Consider the following 23,639-nt stretch of genomic DNA (forward strand, 5'->3'; position numbering starts at 1 on the left):
GCAATATTTGAAATTTAGCAGATTACTGACCTGTGTGACTTCTTTTTCTACTCATTTTCCAGTAGAGAACTTCATCTCTCACATTTATTGTCCCGGGTCTGGCATACATGAAAATGCTTGTGTTTTAGTTTATTTGTTGTAACGTTTTATTATTAATTAGGTGAAGCCTCCAAGTACTTTCATGAACTTTATCTGAATAATTCTGCCCACGGTGAAATTTGTTACTACTAATGCATAGTTTGCCGTGGTGATAGGTGTTAGTGGGTTTCATTATGTATTGCCACCCTGGTTCCCCTTCAGACAACAAGGACTTATGTCCCAGCTGTTATATGTGTGCATATGACCCTCTGCAGTCAACTCCCTTGGAGAACTGTCACAGCTAAAGAAACGGCTTCACCTATCAGTGAGCTCCAGTGGCTGAATGATCAGGGGATGTAAAGACCTGTCCGGCTGCTCGGACTTGGGGAGGCTCCAACCAGTGAAGTCACCTTCAAATGTGTTCACCAGGAAGCTCAAACTCAGACACGGAGACTGTAAGGGGAGGCTATCCCTCTCGTATTTAACTGGTGAAAAGTGTTTTTTGAGATTATATAAAATTCCTACAGGTTGTCCTAAGGGTACATAGAAAATGAAGAAATATTTAAGAAAATGTAAATAAACACCATATTTTTACACGATAACACATGTTATGCATCTTTATGCCAACCATGCCTTCCCTCCATGAGATATTTTCATAAGCATGCTATGCTAACTTTTACAGCAGCATGTAAAAAAAATAGCATTGCACACTTAGGAAAATACTTCATAGAGGGAGGGTTGTGATTGACTAAAAATGTATAACAAATGTATTTTATTTATAAAAATTATAATATTTGTCATAGAGCTGTTAGATCCTATTATAGAATTGACATAAATAATTTTCAAAGAAAGTGAGAGTAGTGTATGGCAACATAGGAGGAATAGAGAAACAATAGGATGTGAGACATAAAAATGAAAATGCCACACATAAATACAATAGCAATAACAACATGAAATGGGACTGAATTAAACAATACCATCAAAAGACAGAGATTGTCAGACTGGATTAAAAAAGCAATCTACCCAAGTACATGTCCTTTAAAGGAGACAAACTTTCGATTCAAAGATATAAGTAGAGTCAGCCAGAAAAGATGGGAAAAGGAATACCACACAAACGGCCAGCTATGAGAAAGGTGCAGTGGCTTTACTATCAGAAAAAAAATGCACTTAAGAAAAAATATTAGAGCTTAAGAAGGAAAATTTCTGGTGATAAAACGGTCAGCTTCTCAGGAAGAAATGCAGTTACTAACATGTTTAGATTATATAACAACTCAAAACCTGCCAGTGAGTTGATTCTAACTCATAGCAACCCTGTAAGACAGAGCGGACTGTCCTGGGGTTTCAGAGGCTGTGGAGTCCTTCTGAGAGCGGACAGCCGCTTTCTCCCTTGCAGTGGCTAATGGTTTCAAACTACTGAGCTTGCAGTTAGCAGCCAAATGCATAATCCACTACATCAGCAGAGCTCCTTGTACAAGAATCCAAAATTTATGAAGCCAAAACTAACAGAATTGAAGATAAGATTAGACTATTCAAATATAATAGTTGGAGATGTCAATACCCTATTTTCAATATTAGAAAAACTAAACAGAAAACCAGCAAAAATAAAAATAGAACACTTGAACAAAACTGTAAAGCCTTAGACTTAACAGAAATCTTTAGCGCACTCTACCTATAAATACCACATATATATTTTTTCCATATAGTTTCATTCCTGGTTTGTGTAATTAGGTCACAATTTAAGTTTGAATAAATTAAAGGGTTTGGAAACTGTATGAAGCATGTTCTCCTACCACAGCTGAATGAAGTTCAATCAATAATATAAGGATCTTCTAAAAATTGACAAATATTTAGAAATTAAATAGCATACTCAAAGAATCAAAGAAAAATGTACAAGAGACATTAGGGAATAACTTCATATGAGTGAAATTTTTAAAAGACAACATATTAAACGTCTTGGAATGCAGTTAGAGTAGTATTTAGGGGGAAATCTATAGCCTATATTTTAAAAAAGAAAAATATTAAGTTAGTAATCTAAGCTTGGACATTAAAAAAATAGAAAATGTAGAGCTAGACCAAAATCAATCATTCAGAAGGAAAGAATTAAAGTTTAGAGTAGAAACAAATAAAATAAGAGAATAGAAAAAATAGAAGAAACTAAATTCTTTGAAAAGATCAACCAAATTGACAAACATAGAGCTAGACTGGCCAGGAAAAAAATGAAAGACTCAAATTACACAAACCAGGAATGAAACTATATGGCTTTGACTATCAACTTTAAGGAAAGTCTAAAAATATTATAAGGAAATATTATGAATGATTACCTGCCCAAAAGTTGGATAAGCTACATGAAATAGACACACTCCTAGAGAGACACAAGCAATCAAAACTAACTCAATTAGAAATAGAAAATTTGAATATACCTATAGCAAAACATTAATTAATAATAATAATAACAGTTCTTTTAGGAAAAGAACAAATCTCCCACCAAAAAGAGCAAGGGGAATGGAGCAATGAAGTCCCCAGGGAATACCAAAAATAGACTTTGTGGCCAGTACGTAGCACCCCATCAGATTCGACCAGAAAACAGTCTTAAAGGTTAACAAACAGACCTTGAACTATTTACAGGCTTTTCTTTTTTGTTGTTGTTGGGTTTTTTGTTGTTGTTTTGTTTTGCTCTGTATTGTTTTTTGTGCATATTATTATCTTTACAGGTCTATCTAGATAAGATAGGTGGAATAAACAATCTGTAGGAGAAAACCGTTGTGGGGGGGAGGGGAATTGGGAGAGGGGGAGGTGGGGGGGAAAGGAAGTGGGTGTTAACAAACCCAGGGACAAAGGAACAACAAGTGATCCAAAATGAATGGCGAGGAGGGTGTAGGAGGCCTGGTAGGGCTTGATCAAGGGCAATGTAACTGAGAGACATTACTGAAACCCAAAGGAAGGCTGAACATGATAGTGGGACAAAAGGAAAGTAAAAGGAAATAGAGGAAAGAACTAGGAGGCAAAGGACATTTATAGAGGTCTAAATACAGGCATGCAAATATGTAAATATATTTATATATAGCGATAGAAGAATAGATCTATGTACATATAGTTATACATTAAGTATTGAGGTAGCAGGCAGATATTGGGCCTCTACTCAAGTACTCCCTCAATGCAAGAACACTTTGTTCTATTAAACATGCATTTCATGATGCTCACCTTTCCAACATGATCGATGAAGACAAAGCAGGTGCATAAGCAAATGTGGTGAAGAAAGCTGATGGTGCCTGGCTATCAAAACATATAATATCTGGGATCTTAAAGGTTTGAAGATAAATAAGAGGCCACCTAGCTGAGAAGCAACAAATCCTACATGGAAGAAGGACACCAGCCTGTGTGATCATGAGGTGTTGGTAGAATCAGGTATCAGGCACCAAAGAACAAAATATCATATTGTGAATGAGGGGAAGTGCAGAGTGGGGACCCAAAGCCCATCTGTAGGCAACTGGACACCCCCTTACGGAAGGGTTGCAGGGAGGAGATGAGCCAGTCAGGGTGCAGTATAGCACCAATGAAACATACAACTTTCCTCTAGTTCTTTAATGCTTCCTCCCCCCACTATCATGATCCCAGTTCTACCTTACAAATCTGGCTAGACCAGAGCATGTACACTGATACAGATAAGAACTGGAAACATGGGGAATCCAGTACAGATAAACTCAGGACCAATAATGAGAGTAGCAATACCAGGAGGGTAAGTGAAAGATTGGGGGAGAAAGGGGGAACCGATCACAATGATCTACATATAACCCCCTCCCTGGGGTTAAGACAACAAAAAAGTGGGTGAAGGGAGACATTGGTCAGTGTAAGACATGAAAAAATAATAATAATTTATAAATTATCAAGGGTTCATGAGGGAGGGCGTGTGGGGGAAGGAGGGGGGAAAATGAGGAGCTGATACCAAGGGCTCAAGTAGAAAGAAAATGTTTTGAAAATGATGATGGCAACACATGTACAAATATGCTTGACACAATAGATGGATGTATGGATTGTGATAAGAATTGTATGAGCCCCCAAATAAAATGATTTTTTTTAAAAAGAGTTCAGGACCAGATGATTTCATTGGTGAATTCTAGTAAATATTAATGTAGATAACCACAAGTAATTGCAAACTCTGTAATATAAGTGGAAGGAATCTTTTTCGATCATTCTCTGAGGCACAGTGCCTACAGCAATGGGCTCAAACGTAACAATAGAGGGAAGATGGCCAAGGCCTGAGCAGTGTTTTGTTCCGTTGTATTTGAGGTCACAGACAGCCCTGGTGTTCTAGTTGTTATGTGCTGGGCTACTAACAGCAGGTCAAAACCATCAATTGATCTGAGGAGAAAATTGAGACTTTCTACTCCCCTGAAGAGTTGCAGTCTCAGAAACCCATAAGGATAGTTCTACCCTGCCCTATAAGGTCACTCAGAGTTCAAATGGCAGTGAGTTGGTTTGGCTTCTTTGGGAATAGGGGTCACTATGAATCAACCAATTCAGTGGAACCTAAGAACTAACTGTGAGGCTCGTATCACCTGGTAACAATACCAGAAAAAGATACCATAATTAAAGATGTTACAGATCAATATTCCTTATTTATATAGATAGGTGGTTCTCAACATTCCTAATGCCACACCCCTTTAATACAGTTCTTCATGTTGTGGTGACCCCCCAACCATAAAATTATTTTTGTTGCTATTTCATAACTGTAATTTTGCTACTGTTAGCAATTGGGCGACCCCTGTGGAAGGGTCATTTGACTCCCAAAGGGGTCGCTACCCACAGGTTGAGAACCGCTGATATAGATAATGCAAAAATTAACTCATGAATGAAATACTAGCCAATCAGATTTTGCAACATATAAAAAGTATTGCACACCATAACCAAGTGGTATTTATCCAAAGAATGCAAGTTCTAACATACATAAATCAAAGTACTATTAGTAAGGAACAAAACCACATGATCATATAAATATAAAAATGTAATTGGCCAAGGTTTTATACACACACACACACACACACATCTTTCAAGCACAATAAAAAGGAAACACTATATGTTCATTGTAATTGACAAAGAAAAGCATTTGACAAAATCCAAATCCTTTAAACATAAACTCACTCAACAAACTAGGAATAAGAAGGAACGATATTCACGTGGTGAAATGTATCGACCCAAACACCCCAGGCCAACATCATACATAATGGTGCAAGGCTGACCACTTGCCCCGGCAGCCTATGTCTTTGGCATCACTAGGGTTAGTCTCACCTGTGTTCTAACTCCAGCTGACGCTCTCCCTGGCCCCCAACCTCCTCCCAAACCAGCATGTGCAGATGGAACCACGTGATTCAAAACCTCACTGTGAAGGGGTAATTTTGATAGCCCTGAGCAAAGCACATTAAAAGTTTCAAAAAGTAAACTAGCAGAGTTTTAGCCTGGTAGGTATATGGATACATGTAAGCTGGGTTTAAGAAAAGTATTTTATTGCTACAAACTTCAGGATAATTTTATCAGAAAATTAATAAATTTCTACTGAAACACTGCAAAAAAAGTATTATAGACAGTCAGTTGGGTACCACCTCTTCTGACAGGGTCACCTGGTGTAATCCACACCTTCCACACTCCTTTACTGACACCGCTGGATCAGGTAAAGGGCAAGGATACCTCTCTCTCTCAAACTCACTGCCACTGAGGAGACTCCAGCTCATAGGACAGAGTAGCATTGTGCCTGTGGTTTTCTGAGACTGTAAATCTTTATGGGAGTAGCAAGCCGCATCTTTTCCCCGAACAATGATTGTTGTTTCAAACTGTTGACCATGGATGAGCAGCCAAGCGTACAACCCATCATACCACCACGACTCTTAACTAAATTTGTGCTGAAGGTTCAAGCGAGGGAAATTAGACAGAAAAGTGAAGTAAAATGCACCTAGATTGGAAAGCAAAAAGTAAAACCCTCTGTATTCACAGATAATACTGCCATTGTATACATAAATATGAAATATCTAGGAAGAAGACCTAGATATTGAATATCCATAGATCAATGGAACAGAGTTTGTAATCCATAAATAAACCTATATAACTATGGCAAAATTACTTTGATAAGGCCATCAAAGCAATTCAATGGGAAAAGAATACCAGTAATCTTTTCAACAAGTGGTGCTAGGCCAATTGGATAGCCATATGAAAAAGAAGGAAGTTGGATCCCTGTTTCACACCATATACAAAAATTAAACTAAAAATGTACTAAAGTCCTAAATATAAGAAATATATCTATACAACTCCTGGAAGAAAACCGAGATATTGAATCTTTATGACCTTGGATTAGATAATGGTTTAATAGATAAAAGACATAAAACACAAGCAACCAAACAAAAACTACATTAGGAAGATTTCATCAAAATTAACTTTATTCTCAATATATATTCTTAGTATAGAATTAACTACACTAAACATTTTTTTGACATTTAGGGGAGATTTTATGTGGGTATAGAGAACTGTTTGTTTACCAGTCAAGGTCTGCGATGCCAGACAAGGGTCAGCCTCAAATTTCTAAGAGAGCAGCCCCAGGACTGTTAGGGTAGCTCTTGAATGCGCACTGTTGACGTTAACATGTGATCCTCTGAAGTGAAGTAAAAGAAATTACGTGTGTATATATTTCTCTTTATATTGCCAGAATGAAATCATGTCTGCGCAAAATGCAAAATGTAGCAAGGAGGAGTCCTGGTTCTAGATCTGTAATTCTTTGATCTTCTAAGTATCAAAGTATGTATATACATGGTGTGCATAGAGGTTTATATAATTTTTTACTTTATTCATTCCTAGATCTTGGAATTTCTGGTACCACAACAAAAAAGTAAGTGATTTAAAAATTATTTGGTTTCCTTTAGACATTTTGTGTTTACTTGTGAATATCAAACATTACACTTGATAGTTTTACACAGTCTTGAGTTAGGCAAATGCAAAAGTGACTTTTGTTTTGTTTTTGAGTTTTCTGCGGGAGCCTCCAAACTCTTGCTCCACAATGTCAAGGAAGAATCCATGTCAGTCTCCAAGAAAGTTACTGTTATATTTAGAAATATTTGAGTCGTATAGCTTAACTATTTTTATAGCTTTAAATTCCAGATTCATTACAGTATTTCTAGGTAACATTGGTTAAAAGACTTTCATAGAGTATCAATTTCAAAGCAGGATATTAATCATGATAAACACTGTATCCTTTAGTAGATGCATATTTTAACACCTTTGAAATTGGGGCGCATTTTACAATACATAATATCTTTTATATATATATATACATACATATATATATATATATGTTGACCTTGGGTTTAGCAGGCCAACATGTAGCCATCACACCACCAAGTCTGCTATACATGTCCTTTTCAGGTTGTTGAAAATCAGGGAGGTTACTTTGAAGATTAAGTTGCATCTGACCCAAGCTGTAGTATTTTCAGTCGCCTCATATGCATATGAAAATTGGACACTGAATAAGAAATACTGAAGAAGAATTGATATATTTGAATTACGGTGCTGACAAAGAATATTAAAAGTGCCATGGGCTGCTAAAGGAACAAACAGATCTATCTTGGAAGAACTGCAGCCCAAATGCTTCTTAGAGACAAGGATGGCGAGACTTCATCTCACATATTTTGGACATGTCAGGAGAAACTGGTCCCCGGAGAAGGACATCATGTTTGGTAAACAGTGTTACAGAGGAAGGCCCTCCAAAAGATAGGTTGACCCAGTGGCTCCAACAGTGGACTTGGGCATCAGAACAATTGTAAGGGCAGAGCAGGACGCAGCAGCGTTTCATTCCGTTGCGCATAGATAGGGTCACTATAGGTCTAAACCAATTCGGTGGCACCTAACAACAATGTCATATAATCACTGTGAGTCAGACTGGATTGATGACATAGATGTGTGAAAACCTGTTGAACACTGTAGGTTCAAGAAAGGTCCATTAAAATTCAATAAAATGTAGGTGTATAGTATTTGAGATATGCTTACTTGGAATTTTTTTATAACCAGGGAGGAGTATGATCATCCCATTGCCTTTTCTGGCCATTTTCTATTTTAGATGACAGAAACTTCCTGTTATCATTGAGGTCCATATGATAAATGGTATTTTTTCAAAGACTTATAAGCTTTTGAAGATATATGTTATGATTTGTTATAAGATGCCATCTAATCGGTTCTGACTCACACTGAGCATATGTCCAACGAAAGGAAACGACCCTGTCCTGCACCATTCTCACACTTGTTAGGTTTGAGGCCACTGTTGAAACCACTCTATCAATCTGTCTCTTTGTTGGCCTTCTACTTTATGCAAGATAACATGTCTCTCCAAGAACTGGTCCTCCTGAGAATCTGTCCAATGTACGTGAGCTGAAGGCTCGCCATCCTCCTGTTTAAGGCGCATTCTGATTTACTTCTTTCGTGATAGATTTGTTAGCTGACAGCCCATGGTATATTCAATAATCTTCACCAATACCATAATTCAGAGTCATCAACTTTTCTTCAGTCTTTCTTATTCATTATCTAACTTTTACATGCATACAGGCAAAGGGAAAGATCATGACCTGGTCACACGTTAGTCCTCAAAGGAACATCGTTCCTCTTGAATTCTTTAAAGAGGCCCTGTGCAGATTTGCCCAGTGTCAGTTAATTTCTGCTGCTGCAATGTACTATATAGTTCGACGTGTAAATCTGAACCTGTCCTCTGCAGCCCAAGAGGAAAGGAATCCAGGGAACCACACGTGGTTCTATCTCACTTGTCTGTGTGGCCTTGCTTTTGTTTTGCTTTGTCTGTGTGCTTGACTTTAGGGGAGATCTTCAGTGGAATGCTGGGGAGAAGAAGTTGACAGGTGGAGCCAACTGGCAGCCGAAAGTCGCTCCTGCAACATGGTCATCAAGTGCACCATTGGTATGTCGCCCCCAACATGATGCTGTGAGAGCGCTGCTCGGGTTTCCCCGAATGTAGAGCAGGGTGCATAGTGCTTAACACTCCTCCTGACGTTATAGTTTTTTCATCCCCAGGGGAAAACTAAACAAGATGCAATGCTTTCCAAAGTCCAAATTGCTTCCACTTTATACTCAATAAAGTATTATGATCTATTTTTATTCTCCATATTTTGCAGTGGTTTTATGCTTTTTTTAGATGTTAGCTCTGTACTTGCACAGTTATTGAAGTGAAATACTTTTTTCAGAAGTATTTAATGCCATTGTTCCCTCTCTCTTTTCACATTTTTTGACCAAGTTTTCTGAGTTGAATGAACAGTAACCAAAATGTTTACCTTACCAGAAACACTGGGAGTTTTTCTATTGTACAAGTGAAATTTTACTTTAGAATTCTATTAAATTTTCTCACAAATTTAAAAATTGAAATTACCAACAATTTTTTCTCTCTAAGGTTTACATAGGCTTTATTTTTATATGTTAAAGATCTACTTGTGTATTAATACCACCATTCACTATGTAAATGAGCATCTCATTAGAAATAAAGATTAATTTTTGTGATATTTTCCAACACAAAGAGAACACGTGTTAAGAGGAAAGAATTTCCTGGGTTTCTGTATCCCCCATATTTAGCAAAATGAGACTAGTCATTGTTTTCCAAACACACTCTAAATTTTTCACCTTCTCTCACCACCTCTACCTGTCTCAATCTCTCAGTGCCATCCTTCCCCTCTCTCTTCCATCTCTACCTGTCTCAATCTCTCAGTGCCATCCTTCCCTTGCAACTCGCATTCATTCAGAGCCAGAACCTAATGTGCATGGAAGTGAGTTAATATAAATTGGAATAGAAATATGTAACAAAGACTCCTTTAAAAATATATTGTGTTCCAGCAATTAATTTAGATATCTGAGTTTTGAAATTTAGACTATTAGCTGTGAGTAACCTTATAAATAATACATTTGAACTAGATTAAAAAGTATCATTTGAATGATCCACTATATGCTACAAATAGAATTAAATTATACTTTGTTCTATGGTTTCTATAGAAGAAAAATTCCATGCTTCCATTTGAGTTCCTACAACCCATTTCCTTTGTCTTCATCCCCACTTACCTCATGGTGTTATGTAGGGAGCAGAAAATAAAGGATTAAAATGATCTGCTTTTTGTGAGTTCAGCGTCTAAGAGACTGAACTTTAAGTAATTTTTATCATAGCAAACAATAAAAAGGTTACCCATTATACCAAAATATTTATCTCTTGAAGTCTTTCTTTGCTATATATAAAAAAAATCACTTAAGATGATTGTTTTAAAACCTTCTGTTTGAATTTTTACAGAGGATTAAAAAAAAATCTTTTTAACCGGCCTGTGCTTAAGATAGGGCCCTGGACGGTGCAAACAATTTGCTTGCAGATAGATGAACCAAAAGGTTGATTCAAGCCCACCCACGGTCCCACAGGGAAAGGCCTAATGCTCCATAAAGATGATAGCCAAAAATAAATATAAATCCGGTTGAGCTAATTCCTCCTCTGTAACACATCAAGTTACCATGAATTAGAATTGACTTGAGGACAAGGCCAGGGTTTGGGGTTTCTGTTTTTTTGGAGGGGAGTGATGTGCCAAGGAAAATCATATACTTTATTGTCCAAACCAAGCTATGTTTCACAATGAAAGGGAGCATGGAGAGTTCAAAGGAATCTTGGGACCGTGAGCACTTACTTGTGGTTGGTGCCTCAGATACCGTAACAGGTATAACAGGGCTACCACCACAGGTAGACTTCTGCTTGAAGACTGCACTGCATCCTTAAATTAAAAAATGTGAGGCCATTATTTTATGGAGGGAAGGTGTTGTTGTTGTTGTCAGGTACCATCAAGTCAGCTCTGGCCCATAGCGACCCTGTGTACAACAGAACAAAACACTGCACAGCCCTGCACCCTCCTCACGATTGTTCCCATGCCTGAGCCCATTGATGCAGCCCTGTATGTGAATCCATCTCATCGAGGGCCTTTCTCTTCTTCGCCACCCATTGAACTAAACCTGATGTGTCCTTCTCCAGGGACTGGTCTTTCCGGACAACATGTCCAAAGTATGTAAGAGGAAGTCTTACCATCCTTGCCTCCAAGGAGCACTCTGGCCTGGCTTCTTCCAATATACGACCTGTTTAACCTTTTAGCAGTCCATGGTACTTTCAATATTCTGCTCTAGCACCGCAATTCAAATGCACCAATTCTTTTTTTGTCTTCTATATTCAGTGTCCAACTTTCACATGCATATGATACAATGAAAAATACCATGGCTTGGGTAAGACGCACCTCAATACTCAAAGAAATATCCTTGTTCTTCAGTCAAGAAGTCTTGTGTAACAGATTTACCTGATGCAATACATCTTCTGATCTCTTGACTGCTCCTTCCATGAACATTGATTGTGGATCCAAGGAAGACAAAATCCTTGACAACGTCACGTCAACCTTTCCTTCATTTATCCTAATGTTACCCATTGATCCAGTTGTGAGGATTTTGGTCCTCCTTACATTGATTGTAACCCTTACTGAAGACTGCAATCCTTGATGTTCATCAGCAGGTGTTCAAATCCTCCTCACTTTTAGCAAGCAAGGTTGTGTCATCTGCAAGTTCTTACTGTTCCTCCAAACCTAATGCTTCACTCTTCTTCATATAAACCAGCTTCTCTGATGATTTCCTCAACATATAGATTGAACAAATATGGTGAGAGGATACAACCCTGATGCACACCTTTCCTGATTTTAAACCATGCAGTCTTCCCTTGTTCTGTGTACACAACTGCCTTTTGATCCTTGTACAAGTTCCCCAAGAGCACAATGAAGAGTTCTGGAATTCCTCCTCTTCTCAAGGCTGTCCACAGTTTATTATGGTCCACACAGTCGAATGCCTTTGCATAGTCAATGAAACACAAGTAAACACCTTTGTGAAATTCTCTGTTTGTAGCCAAGATCCAGCTGACATCAGCAATGATATCCCTTGTTTCACATCCTCTTCGGAATCTGGCCTGTCAATGTGCTGCTGTAGCTGTTGTTGGATGATCTCAAGTACAAATTTCACTTAAAGGGAAGGTGAGAAAGATAGAAACAATGCAGTCCCTTAAAAAAGGATAAGCGTCTTTATAATGGATCATGTAAATCTAGTAGCACTACCTAATGACATTAAATATCGCAATTCATATTTTCATTACCAAATTAATTACCTCAATGATGAGCCAAAAGGGAACGTCCTCAACCTTGACAAATGAAGAAACTGTGGCTGGAGGCCACAAAGTGAAGGGAGACGATTGTAGAGTCACCATTGATGAAATAGCTATTGAAGTTGGGATCTCACATGGTTTGTGCCAAGACATTCGATTGGGTGGATCATAACAATCTATAAACAATATTGAGAAGAATGAGAATTCCATAATACTTCATTGTACTCATGCAGAATCTGTAAATGGACAAAGAGGGCAGTTGCTTGAACAAAACAAGGGAATACTGCATGGTTTAAAAGGAAGGTATGCGTCATGGTTGTATATTTCACCATATTCAATATGTATGCTGAGCAAATACTCAGAAAAGCTGGATTGTGTGAAGAAGAATGTAGCATTCGGATCGGAGGAAGGCTTCTAACAACCCGCAATATGCACTTGACACAACCTTGCTTCATGAGTGCAAGGAACTGTAAGCTCTTGCTGATGAAAATCAACAACAGTAGCCTTTAATATGGATTACAACTCACTGTAAAGAAAACCCAAATCCTCCCAACTGGACCAATAGCCAAGTTCATGATAAATGGAGCAAAGATTGTCACTGTCACATATTTTGCTTGGATTCACAGTCAGTGCTAATTGATGGCAGTAGTCAAGAAGTCAAATGATGTATTGCATTGGGTACATCTGCTATGCAAGAACTCTTCAAGTATGAAAGAGCAAGGATGTCACTTCGAGGACTAAACGTGCTGGATATAAGCCATAATGTTTTCAGTTGCCTGATAGACATGTGAAAGATGGCCAAAGAATAAGGAAGGCCACACTTGATGCACTTGAATTATGATGCTAGCCAAAGAATATTAAAAGTACTGTGGATTTTCAGAACAAAGAAGTGTGGAAATCCAGACAGAATATTTGGAAACTGTGGAAGCAATTGTTTAGCTCTGCTTGACACGATTGAGCTAAGGACTGATATGACATATGTATTAACTCCCAATTAGTAATAAATTTTAACTAATAATTTAAAAAATAAATTTAACTTTTTCTCAATATTTATTTTTTTTTAAATACTCCTTCAAAGGTACAATGGCAAAACTTCATCTCACACACTTTGGGCATGTTATCCGCAGAGGCCAGTCCTGGAAGCAGACATCATACTTGGTAAAGCAGAGGGTCAGTGAGAAAGCGGAAGAGCCTCAAGGAGCTAAATGGGCTCAGTGGTTGCTACACTGGGCTCAAACATAACAACGGTGTGAAGACATACCGGTGTTCATTCTCTTGTTACTGGGGCAGGTTACTAGGAATCAGAACCAACCAGATGCCACCTAACAGTAACTTCCCTATTCTCTTCCATAAGATATTCCAGGAGCCTTATGTTGTGTCCTGAGTAATGTATTTTGTTTCCGTGATATTGCCCTCATGAGTAGAATAAAGCTTTTGTTGCTTTGAATGGGTTGATTTCAGAGAAATCACTTTGATCAAGAGTTCGAAGTGACTAGAGGAGAGTAAAGGGTGGATCAAACAGTTGATGAGAGATCAGCCTTAGGTTAAATTTTTTTTCAATAAATGTTCATAGTAGTAACTAAATAAATAATAAACACTTACTCCAAAGAAAACCTTTTAAAGCAAATGTCTGTGGTCTGCAGATGGCTAGAGCAAGTTCTCTCAGTGATAACGCTTGTCTTCATCTCATTAGGGTGCCTCCAAAAAAAGATGCTTTTTACATCGTGGGGGGAAAATCTATTTTCAGATCAGGGGTAATATCAAATTTTTGACCAGATTCGAGGGGCTAGCTTCCTAAATTATTGAAGCTTTTCAAAAGGTTTACAGACTATTGTGCTACACAAACGTTTTTATATGGGTCAAGAATCTCAAAGGAAGTTGGGAAGACCTCAAAGATGAGCCAAGAGGAAAGGCGGTCCATCTTGATAATGAAGGAACTGTGGCGGACGCCCCGAAACTGGTGGAAGAAGCCCAGAGAATTATTATGGGTGAAATAGCTACTGAGGTTGGATTCTAACATGGTTCAGTGTCTTCAATTTTGGGTCAACAGTCAGTCTCAACAAGCTTTCAGCACCATGGGAACCAAGTGAGTTGTTCAAAAATCAGCTAGCTCAGCAGTTGAACATTCATTCAGTATTTTAAGCAAGATTGAAGCTTTATGTAATAAACTGAAACCTGGAATGAGTCTTGGATTTACAAATGTGATCCAATTCCAAACGGCGGCTTCTGAGGGTATCTGCAAGGACAGCTAAACTTCAAGGCGGAGAGATCATTTCACAAGGCAATGGTGACTGTCTTTTGAGATTCCCAGGGGGGATCTTGATAGATTTGTCTCAGAGTGTACAGGCCAATAATAGAGGCTTATTCAGAAGAGGTTTTAATAAAATTGAAAATTGCATTGATGAGAAATATGCCAGGAAAATTGTGCCCAGGACTTCCCCCACACACACCCATCTTTCGTTCTTTTGTTTGTTTGACATGAACTTGTTTGTCACTAAAGATTCCAAATCCATTTCAATTTTACTTTTCCTCCTCTATTTTTTTAAGAAACAGGATATATATATATATATATGACACAGCCAAAGAAGTGAAATCAACAATATTCTGTTAAGCCCTCTTTTTTCTGTTGTCCCCCACCCACTCACTCCATCCCACCCTACTCTATCTTTCTTTAGGGCATCGCACTGAGGACTTAATTCTCTCTTAACAATACACTTTCTTATTCTTCGAGGGTTACCAGGGCTGTCATAAGAATTTTGGTGGGATCCTTTACCTTATCCACTCTTAACACCCTGATGTTACCCCTTCAGACCTCTTTTTCTCCCCAATCTCAAAGAACATTGAAAAGAAGCCCAATTCAAACTTGAGTGCCAAAACTATCATTTTGACATAGTGCAAACAGAGTATGTAACTCTTCAGGAAAGAGTTAGACAGATGGAATTACCACCTTCAGGAGTGTATAGACCTACTTGGAGGATATGTCCAGAAGCAGTCGTTGCACCCAGATTGTTTTTGTTCGGTACAGATTGCTCTGATTTGGTAGTGGTGCTTTTTTAGTTCCTCTCGTATTAATTAAACTCTAACATTCAGTGTGGTGGCTTTGACATCTAGTAATATATGCACAGCCACTATACAAAAAAATTAGAGTCAGATTTAAGCCTCTGATAGATTCCCCTCTAGCCACAGGCAAGGGATTAGAACAGCTTTGCTATCAGACAGAGATGATTGTAAACTTGATTATGGTGGATGGAAACATGGTATACTATGATACTAGGTCAATTGACTTCCCTCTCTACCCAACCTGAATTTTCTGTAAGCCCAAATATTTCTCACTTTTAAAAGCAATGTAACTTTCGAAGTGTATGACGTGTGAATGTTATATCAAGGAAACTACTGAAAAAAAGAACTGACACTCTACCTATGGTTACCATGGGTGAAGGAGCAAGAGTGGAGAGGGAAATCAATAAAGGTTGTATAACACAAAGAGTATAATCAATGGCACTGAATTACACATGTAGAAGTTACTGAATGGAAAAATGTTTTGTTGTGTATATTTTGACTGCAATTGGAAAAAATAATTAGACAAATGACAAGGAGTACAAGGAAGAAGGAACTGTAATGTTCTAAAATTGATTGTGGTAATGATTGTATAACTCTCAAAATGATTGAATTATTGAGTTATATGATATGCGGATGAAGTGCCAATAAAACCATTTTAAAAACAAAAGAAAATTGGACAACAAATAATTTACTAGGATGGCAGTGTTTTATGTAGTTTTAATTCTTTTCTTTATTTTTCTTAACACTGTAAGACACAAGATAAAAGCTCTCTTGTGCCTAGATTTTTCATTGTTATTAATTCCCATTTCCTCTTAGTTTCCTTATCCAGAGATTATCTGTTTTCTATAAATTCATTGCCATTTATGTAACACTAGCACTCTTCCTTTGTTTTTAGTTAAAGAGCCTCAGTGATGGACGCGCTTTCTCAGACCTTCTTTACACACACACACACACACACACAATACACACATGCGCATCAAAGCCTCCCACCTTCCTGGTCCTTTCATTATAGTCATCTCTCTTTTTCTAAGAATATTCAAGAAGAGAGGAACCCCAGGCCCTTGTGCTTCAGAAATAGCAAAGTGGTTGGGTTTCCAGGTTTTTCTAGAAGTCTGTGCGCCTGTAACTTTGGAGGAGGACCTAAAGAGGATAGGGTGGGTGTGGAATATCCTTTTGCTGCTTTTTAAGTTTTTTAATTTGCTTGAAAAATGCTGAGGTTTCTTTTTCTGACCTCATTCCAAAGTTCCCGTACTTGCTGCTTGGACATGCAGCTATAAATTGCACAGATCACAGAATCCAATTTCAATTTTTGAAACCTCAACAGCATGAAAACGTTTAAAATATGTCTGCTGGAAGGGCCTACCATCCTGACTATCAGAAGCCCTGTTTTCCAGGGCTAGTCTGTCCTAGTCTCCAAGTTTTAGCATCTGTTAAATGTCTTTCATACAAACAGTTACTCAGAGTTTAGAAATGTGCACATTTCCCAGGTCTGCAACACAGAATCCACAGTTCTCCCCATACATACAGCTATTGTTTGTAAAACTTACACAGAAAACATTCCATTGAGCTTGAGAAAGAAAAAAACAATTTAATATAAATAATATACAAAGGGTTTATTAAAAGTTACTCTATCATCTGAAAAAAAATGGCAAATATAAAACTGACTGGGCTTTCTTTAAATAATTTGCTTATCACAAATTTAGGAAAGTTTATTTGGATATACCAACTAATGTAAGTTTCTTTTTCATAGCGTTCACTCCTGATGATACAGCTCATTTTCTCATAAATAGCTGTCCTGCTGATGCCTTGACATAATCTTTGTTGGTCCTTTTTTTTTAATTGGGATAAAATTGAGGTTTTGAATTCACATCATTCATTTCGTTTTACCCACAGTTAATAATTTACCCTTCTATCCCGCATATACTGAATCAGAATCAGATATATGAACTGGTTTGAAGCCCTGGGTAAAAGACACAAGATTAAATTCACCGTTGTAATGATTTTAAAATATATCATTCAGTCATTTTTAGCATGTCAGTGATGTTTTAAGAGCCATGGTGGATTACACATTGGTTGGTTTGTGTAAAATAGGTTCTAAAGTGCTATTTTAACTCCTTTATCATTTCTTTTACTATAACCACTGGATGTATTTCCATAGTGTTTCATTAGGGGTTACAATAACAAATGTTGCTACTATAGATCTTTGTCCCCTGTACCTGTGAGCTGTTATTGTCACATATTCTGGCGTAAAGCAAAGACCACATGAAACACTTACTACTGAAAATCAACTACTACAGCCATCAGTATGGATTACAGGTTATTTTTTTAATCCCTCACAATTGGACTGATAAATACATCATGATAAATGCTGAATATATTGAAGTTGTTGGGGATTTCACATTACTTGGATCCACAATCAGCAGTTATATAAGCAAAAGTTCAAAATATTGGTTGGACAAATATACTGCAAAATATCTCTTGAACATGTTAAAGAACAAAGATGTGACTTTGAGGATAAAGGTGAGCCTGACCAAGCCTTGGAATTGCCTCATATGCACATAAAAACTGGACAATAAATGGAGAAGAATGGAGATATTAGAATTATGGTATGGACAAAAAACATTGAGAGTGCCGAACAAATCTTTCTGGGAGGAACTCCAACCAGGATGCTCGTTAGAGGCAAGGATGATGAGACATGTTATCAGGAGAGTCCGGTTTGTGGAAATGGACATCATGCTTGGTAAAGCAGAAGATCGGGAAAAGATCTAAGGAGAGATTGACACCATGGCTGCAATAATGGGCTCAACGAGAACAATAATTGTAAGGTTTGTGCAGCACTTGGCAGTGGTTCGTTGGGTCGTACTTGGTCAAAACCCACTCAGCAGCACCTAACAGCAACCACATAGTCTGTGTACCCACCAACATGCATATAGAATTAGTGTTCCATGAAGCTCTGTTTTCAAAAATAAGATATTAAAGAAAAAGTTACAAAAATACATTAATACTGTCTTTTACCGGTACACAGATTCCCAAGATCACACAGAGGCTGTGGCCTAGTCCCTGCTCAAGCCTTTCCTTGGCCCTGGGCATGGCTGTGGTCTTATAGATTCATGAGCATTGTAAAGCACATATTCTTCAAGGCATCTTATTCCCCAGTCTTGCCCCTGAGAGTTTTAGTCACTCTATTATAGTTTCTTAAGCATCAAGCTGCTAACCTCGAAATGAGTGGTTCAAACCCACTAGCAGTCTATGGGAGAAAGGTAAGACCACCTGCTCCTGAAAGGATTCGCCATCTCGGAAACCCTGGATAGGACTGCAATGTGTCAGAATCTGCTGGATGAGAGGGAGTTCGGATTGCAGTTTTCTGTTGTGTCTTAGTGGTTAGGCACTTCGTTGTCTGCAGCTTGAACCCAGCCGGGCGCCTGCAGTCGGCTTCCATACGCATGTGCAGCCTGGGAAACACTGCGGGTCCTTGCTGGGAGTTGCAGTGGGCTTTTATTGTTTCTTACCTAGATTCAGTTGTTATTTTTGTCTGTTCTGTTTTCAAAAAAGTATTCCTCAAGTTGCTGAAAGCTTTTGGTTAGTTTCAGTTGTCTTCAGAAAGTTGATTCTGGGATTTTTGAGCAGTAGATGGACTTTTTTGTTTCATACAAAGTAGTTTTTAATTAATTGGACTTAGAAGAAAATTAATAATCAATTTAAACTACAATGTACGATAGGTCAATTATTTGGACATGGAAGTTGATTAAATAGATTATAACACAAATAAAAATAAAGTAGTACCTGGCTTTAAAAAAAGTCCATTTAAAATGATGCTAAGTTAAAGAGAATAAACTAATTAAATATTATAAAATAAAAGTCAATATGTAAATGAAATAGAAACTGATTCCATATTGAAATATGTGTTTCTAGAAAACATAACTGGTAACTTGGCATTTATTTCCTCTGTGTGCCATAGCCTTTTCTGTCTCCCCACGTTTGCTGCAGAGTCAGATGGACTTTGGAAGTTCATTGCTCCACCACTTATCTGGCATCATTTCTGTGTTTTCTAATTATAATTTTGCTGTGATGGTTAAGTTAAATTAAGGGATTTCTTAGGAGTTCATTTTAAACATGAGGGAAATATATTAGAATTTTGGTGTATGAATAAAACCTTTAAAGCTGTACCTGAATTTTAATATGCATGTTGAATTATATGCCATTTTCTAAATGTTTCCTAGCACTTGGATTAATTGTAGTCCAGGTGAAGATGAACAATAATCATAATTCACGATGAAGTGAGCATAGCACAGAAAAGAATCATCTGGGAAATAGAAAATAAATTTTGTAAAAATATGTGAAAACATGATCCTTAAATGTCCAATCCAATATCTGCCAGGAGATATAGTGGTAAGAAAGTACCAGTCTACAGAAGTCCGAATCATTATCAGTGGAGTGAGTATAAGTAGGTGGGGAGGAAGCCTGATGCTGTCAAGGAGCTGCAAGCCCGTGAGTTCAACTATTACCAAAACAGTGACCATCAGTTTAATAATTTTATCCATACCAGTGGTTTGGCATTAAAGTCAAATTTTAAAATTGAGATGAGAGCTGAAATTTGAAATTTCTTGACATCTTGACATACTTGAGGTATATGCACTTTCAAATTATATTGTGACATTTAAAACCAAATTGTATTGTGTTTGTTTCTCTCTCTCTCTCTCTGTGTGTGTGTGTGATGTGTGTGTGTGTGTGTGTGTGTGTGTGTGTGTGTGTGTTCGTTCTACTGGTAGCAAGGAACTGTACCTCCAACCAGTTCGGTTCCTCCTGTGGCTGGGGCCCCATCTGTTGGACAACCAGGAACAGGATTCGGAATGGTGAGAAGCTACCTATAAAATTTGTTATAAACAGAAAAATCTTTGACATTTCTCAAGCATTTGCCAAATCCCACATAAACAAGTGCGGCTATAGCATGAAGGAGTCATGGTGAAGCAGTGGTAACGGTGAAAGGTCAGCAGGTCAAACTTACCACCAGAGACAAGACTTGGTGAGCTGCTGCTGTTTACATTACAACACAGGAAGTCTACGGGCAGCTTACTCTATCATATAATTATATAGTATATAACAAGGAGCCCTGGTGAAACAGTGGTTATGTGTTGAGCTGCTAACCACAATGTCAGCAGTTTGAAACCACCGACTGTTCCATGGGAGAGAGATGAGGTTTTCTACTCCCGTAAAGATCACAGTCTTGGAAACCCACAGGGGCAGTTCTACCCTGTCCTGGAGGGTCACTAGGAGTCAGAATCGACTCAATGGCCATGAGAAAGAAAGTATATAATTCTCCAAAGTTCAGTGAAGTCATATTTCTAAATTTGCAGCATCTGCTTAAGACATTAAGGAATCTACACATGAAGGACTGAGGTCAGTTATAAAATACTGTAAGTAAGTTCTTCCTTCAGGGTAATGCTACAATACATTGCTCTATCATGACGAGAATAAGATTGATCATGTGTAATCTTACCTGAATGGTCAACACCAACACTTAATCACTATATTTGCTTTTCCATAAATAAAGAAGTTATTTTTAAAAATCTCTTTCAGGATTTAAAGCTTACATTAGACCAACAACAAAGCCTATTTCAGATGAGGATTTGTACTCTACATCAGTGATTCTTTCAGCTGTCAGCCCTGCAGCATACAGTTCAAAATTACAAATTTTACTCTAAAAAATGGTCAGAAGTGTGTTAAAGCCATTGATGCCAGAATAATTCATATTGAAGTCCACTCATGCTCAAACCTCTTCCTCCTTTCCAGCCTCCTTCTGGGTCAGGCATGCCAATGATGGCTCAGCAGCCAGTCATGTTTGCACAGCCCATGATGAGGCCACCTTTTGGGGCTGCAGCTGTACCAGGCACACAGGTGGGTTTTTTGTTTTTCTTAATGTTATCCACAAAGCAATGGTGCTAATTTTTAAATGAGAAGTATCATGTGGAAAACTGTTTTTTCAGTGTCTTACCTACTATTTTACATATGTTCCTTAATAGTAAAAGAGACTTGGAAGCAAGATGAGTAATAGTGTGAGGTGTGGAGAACAATTACAAAAGATAGTTCTGTGTCCTTGGGTCATTCTTTCTTTTCCTACTTGATTCAGAATTAGGAATTCAATAACACCCAGACATTTAGAGCATTCAAATGGGGGTGAGTGCAGGGCTGATGAGTGATCAGCTGAAATGTAAATCCACCACCTAATCCATAATTTTTAAAAGAAACAGGTTGGGGTAAAATGAAAATAAATAAAACATCCAACGTGTTTGTCCCAGAAAAATGAGTGCTTCTGATCTGTAATTTATTATGTATTACTGACTGCCAAATAGACTATCAAGTGTTCATATTTAAGTTCAAGTTGAACCTGAAGAAAATCAGAGCATGTGCATGAGAACCAAATCCAACCCTGAATACACTCCACCTGAATTGTTGAAGAGAAGATGTTAAAGCCTGGCACAAAAAGAAAAAGTAATGAAGCCCGGCACCTAGGAAACAAGAAGGACAAACATACTCAGCATTTCTCAAACTGAAAGAACTGGAGAAAACATTCTAATCTCAAGTCTGATGTTGAAGGGTTCTATGGGCAAAAAGAGGAAGATCCTCAGTGAGACAGACTGACACAGTAACTGCAACAATGGGCTCACACATAACCATCGTGAGGATGGTGTAGGACCAGGCAGTGTTTCATGGTTTTGTACATAGGCTTGCGAGGAGTTGTACCTGATTCGGCAGCACCTAACAATAGCAGCAACATGGGCCAAATACTAAAAGATGCAGGAAACATCAGAAGAACATGAAAGCTATGAATAGGATCCATTTTCAAAGGTCCTGGATACAGTGGCTAAAAAACTTGCAGCAGAACTCACAATTATTAAAAAAAAAAAGTCTAGGTTTACTGGTCAAGACTGGTGAGACACCAGGTCTTAAACTGAACTCATCTCCGTGTTAGAAAAATCAGTCATTTAATAGAAGGGCAGCATGTACGCAAGGACAAAGTCAAAGGGTTAGGGAAGAAGGAAGAATGGGACAGGAAGCACAGGGAGGAAATTAAGGGATTGCAGTGGATGAGCTGAATCAAAATGTGCTGAATCTAAAACTAAGGCTGCTCTGGAAGCCTTCACCTAATTCACAATAAAAAGTTTAAATAAATAAAAGAAGAAGGTGGACGAGATATATAGTCATAGTGCCAAAAAGAATTGTTCAATTTTCAACCATTTAAGGGGTTAACATTATGTATGTATGTATATGTGTATGTTTAATCACAATAATAAAATAAAAAATTCTACATGGTCATTGGATAGACAAAGAAAAGCACGAGACTAACTCCAACACCCTTTCATCACAAAAGCCCAAGAAACGTGGTATTCAAAGATGAAGCTTGTGCTGCACTGAAGGCGTTAGGAACCAAGACTGTAGGAATTCATGAGCTATCAAATGGTCTATTTTAGTAAACAGATGTTAAGCTGGATGTGCTTGTTTATCTATCCTAAGAAATTGGGAAGACAACACCCTGCTGACTTACTGAAAGGGTTCTGTATTTTTGTACATATTCCAAAGAAGGTTATCCAACGGATGCAGAAATTATAGAAAAATATTATTAATAGCATATTCAAGCAATATGCTGAAAATGATTCCAAAATTGTAGCAATACACCCACCGGGAACTTCTAGAAGCTCAAGGTGGATTCAGAAGAAGACCTGAAATGAAGACTATCATTGCTAATGTTAGATGTGTCTGATCTTACTGCAGAGAGTACCAGAAAGATGTTGGCCTGCATTTTATTGACTATGCAAAAGTATTCAACTGTGTGAATCACAAGTATGGATAACATTGTGAAGAATGAGAATTCCAGGACACTTCATTGTACTCACGTGTAATCTTTACACAGACCAAAAGTTCATTCGAAAAGAACGAGAGGACTTTCCATGACTTAAAATCAGAAAAGGTATGCATCAGGATTGCATCCTTTTACCACACTATCCAGTCTTTATGCTGAGCAGGTAATTCAAGAAGCTGCACTTCATGAAGAAGAACATGATTGGAAGAAGATTCATTAATAAATTGTGTTGCACAGATGACACAATCTTGATTACTGTAAATGAAGAAGACTTGAAGCATTTACTGAAAATCAAAAACCACAGCCTTCAGTGTGGATCACACCTCAAAAGAAAGAAAACAGATCCTCACAATTGAACACATCGTGGTAAACAGCAAAGATTAAAGTTGGATCCATAGTCAATGCCCATGGAAGCAGCCAACAAGAAATTAAACAATGCATTGCAGTGGCAAA

The 23,639-nt window shown here is 37.8% G+C and overlaps 1 protein-coding gene across 11 annotated transcripts in view; it reads left to right on the top strand.

The window, feature by feature from the left end:
* The window catches only part of SNAP91 (synaptosome associated protein 91), a 151,839-nt gene that overhangs the window by 122,033 nt on the left and 6,167 nt on the right, over positions 1 to 23,639 (top strand). For all 11 annotated transcript variants that reach the window (XR_006680502.1, XR_006680500.1, XR_006680503.1 and 8 more), the window contains 4 exons: positions 6,919 to 6,949; positions 8,920 to 9,019; positions 20,098 to 20,181; positions 21,119 to 21,223. Coding sequence is in view for 2 of the 11 variants with exons in the window: in XM_045294676.1 (XP_045150611.1) it covers positions 6,919 to 6,949; positions 8,920 to 9,019; positions 20,098 to 20,181; positions 21,119 to 21,223 (320 nt within the window). In the remaining 9 variants the exon portion in view is untranslated. The remainder of the gene's footprint in view (positions 1 to 6,918; positions 6,950 to 8,919; positions 9,020 to 20,097; positions 20,182 to 21,118; positions 21,224 to 23,639) is intronic.

Source organism: Echinops telfairi, unplaced genomic scaffold, assembly GCF_000313985.2.
Source record: "Echinops telfairi isolate 266 unplaced genomic scaffold, ASM31398v2 ScPeMD7_3533;HRSCAF=4204_0, whole genome shotgun sequence".
Taxonomy (NCBI): Eukaryota; Metazoa; Chordata; class Mammalia; order Afrosoricida; family Tenrecidae; genus Echinops; species Echinops telfairi.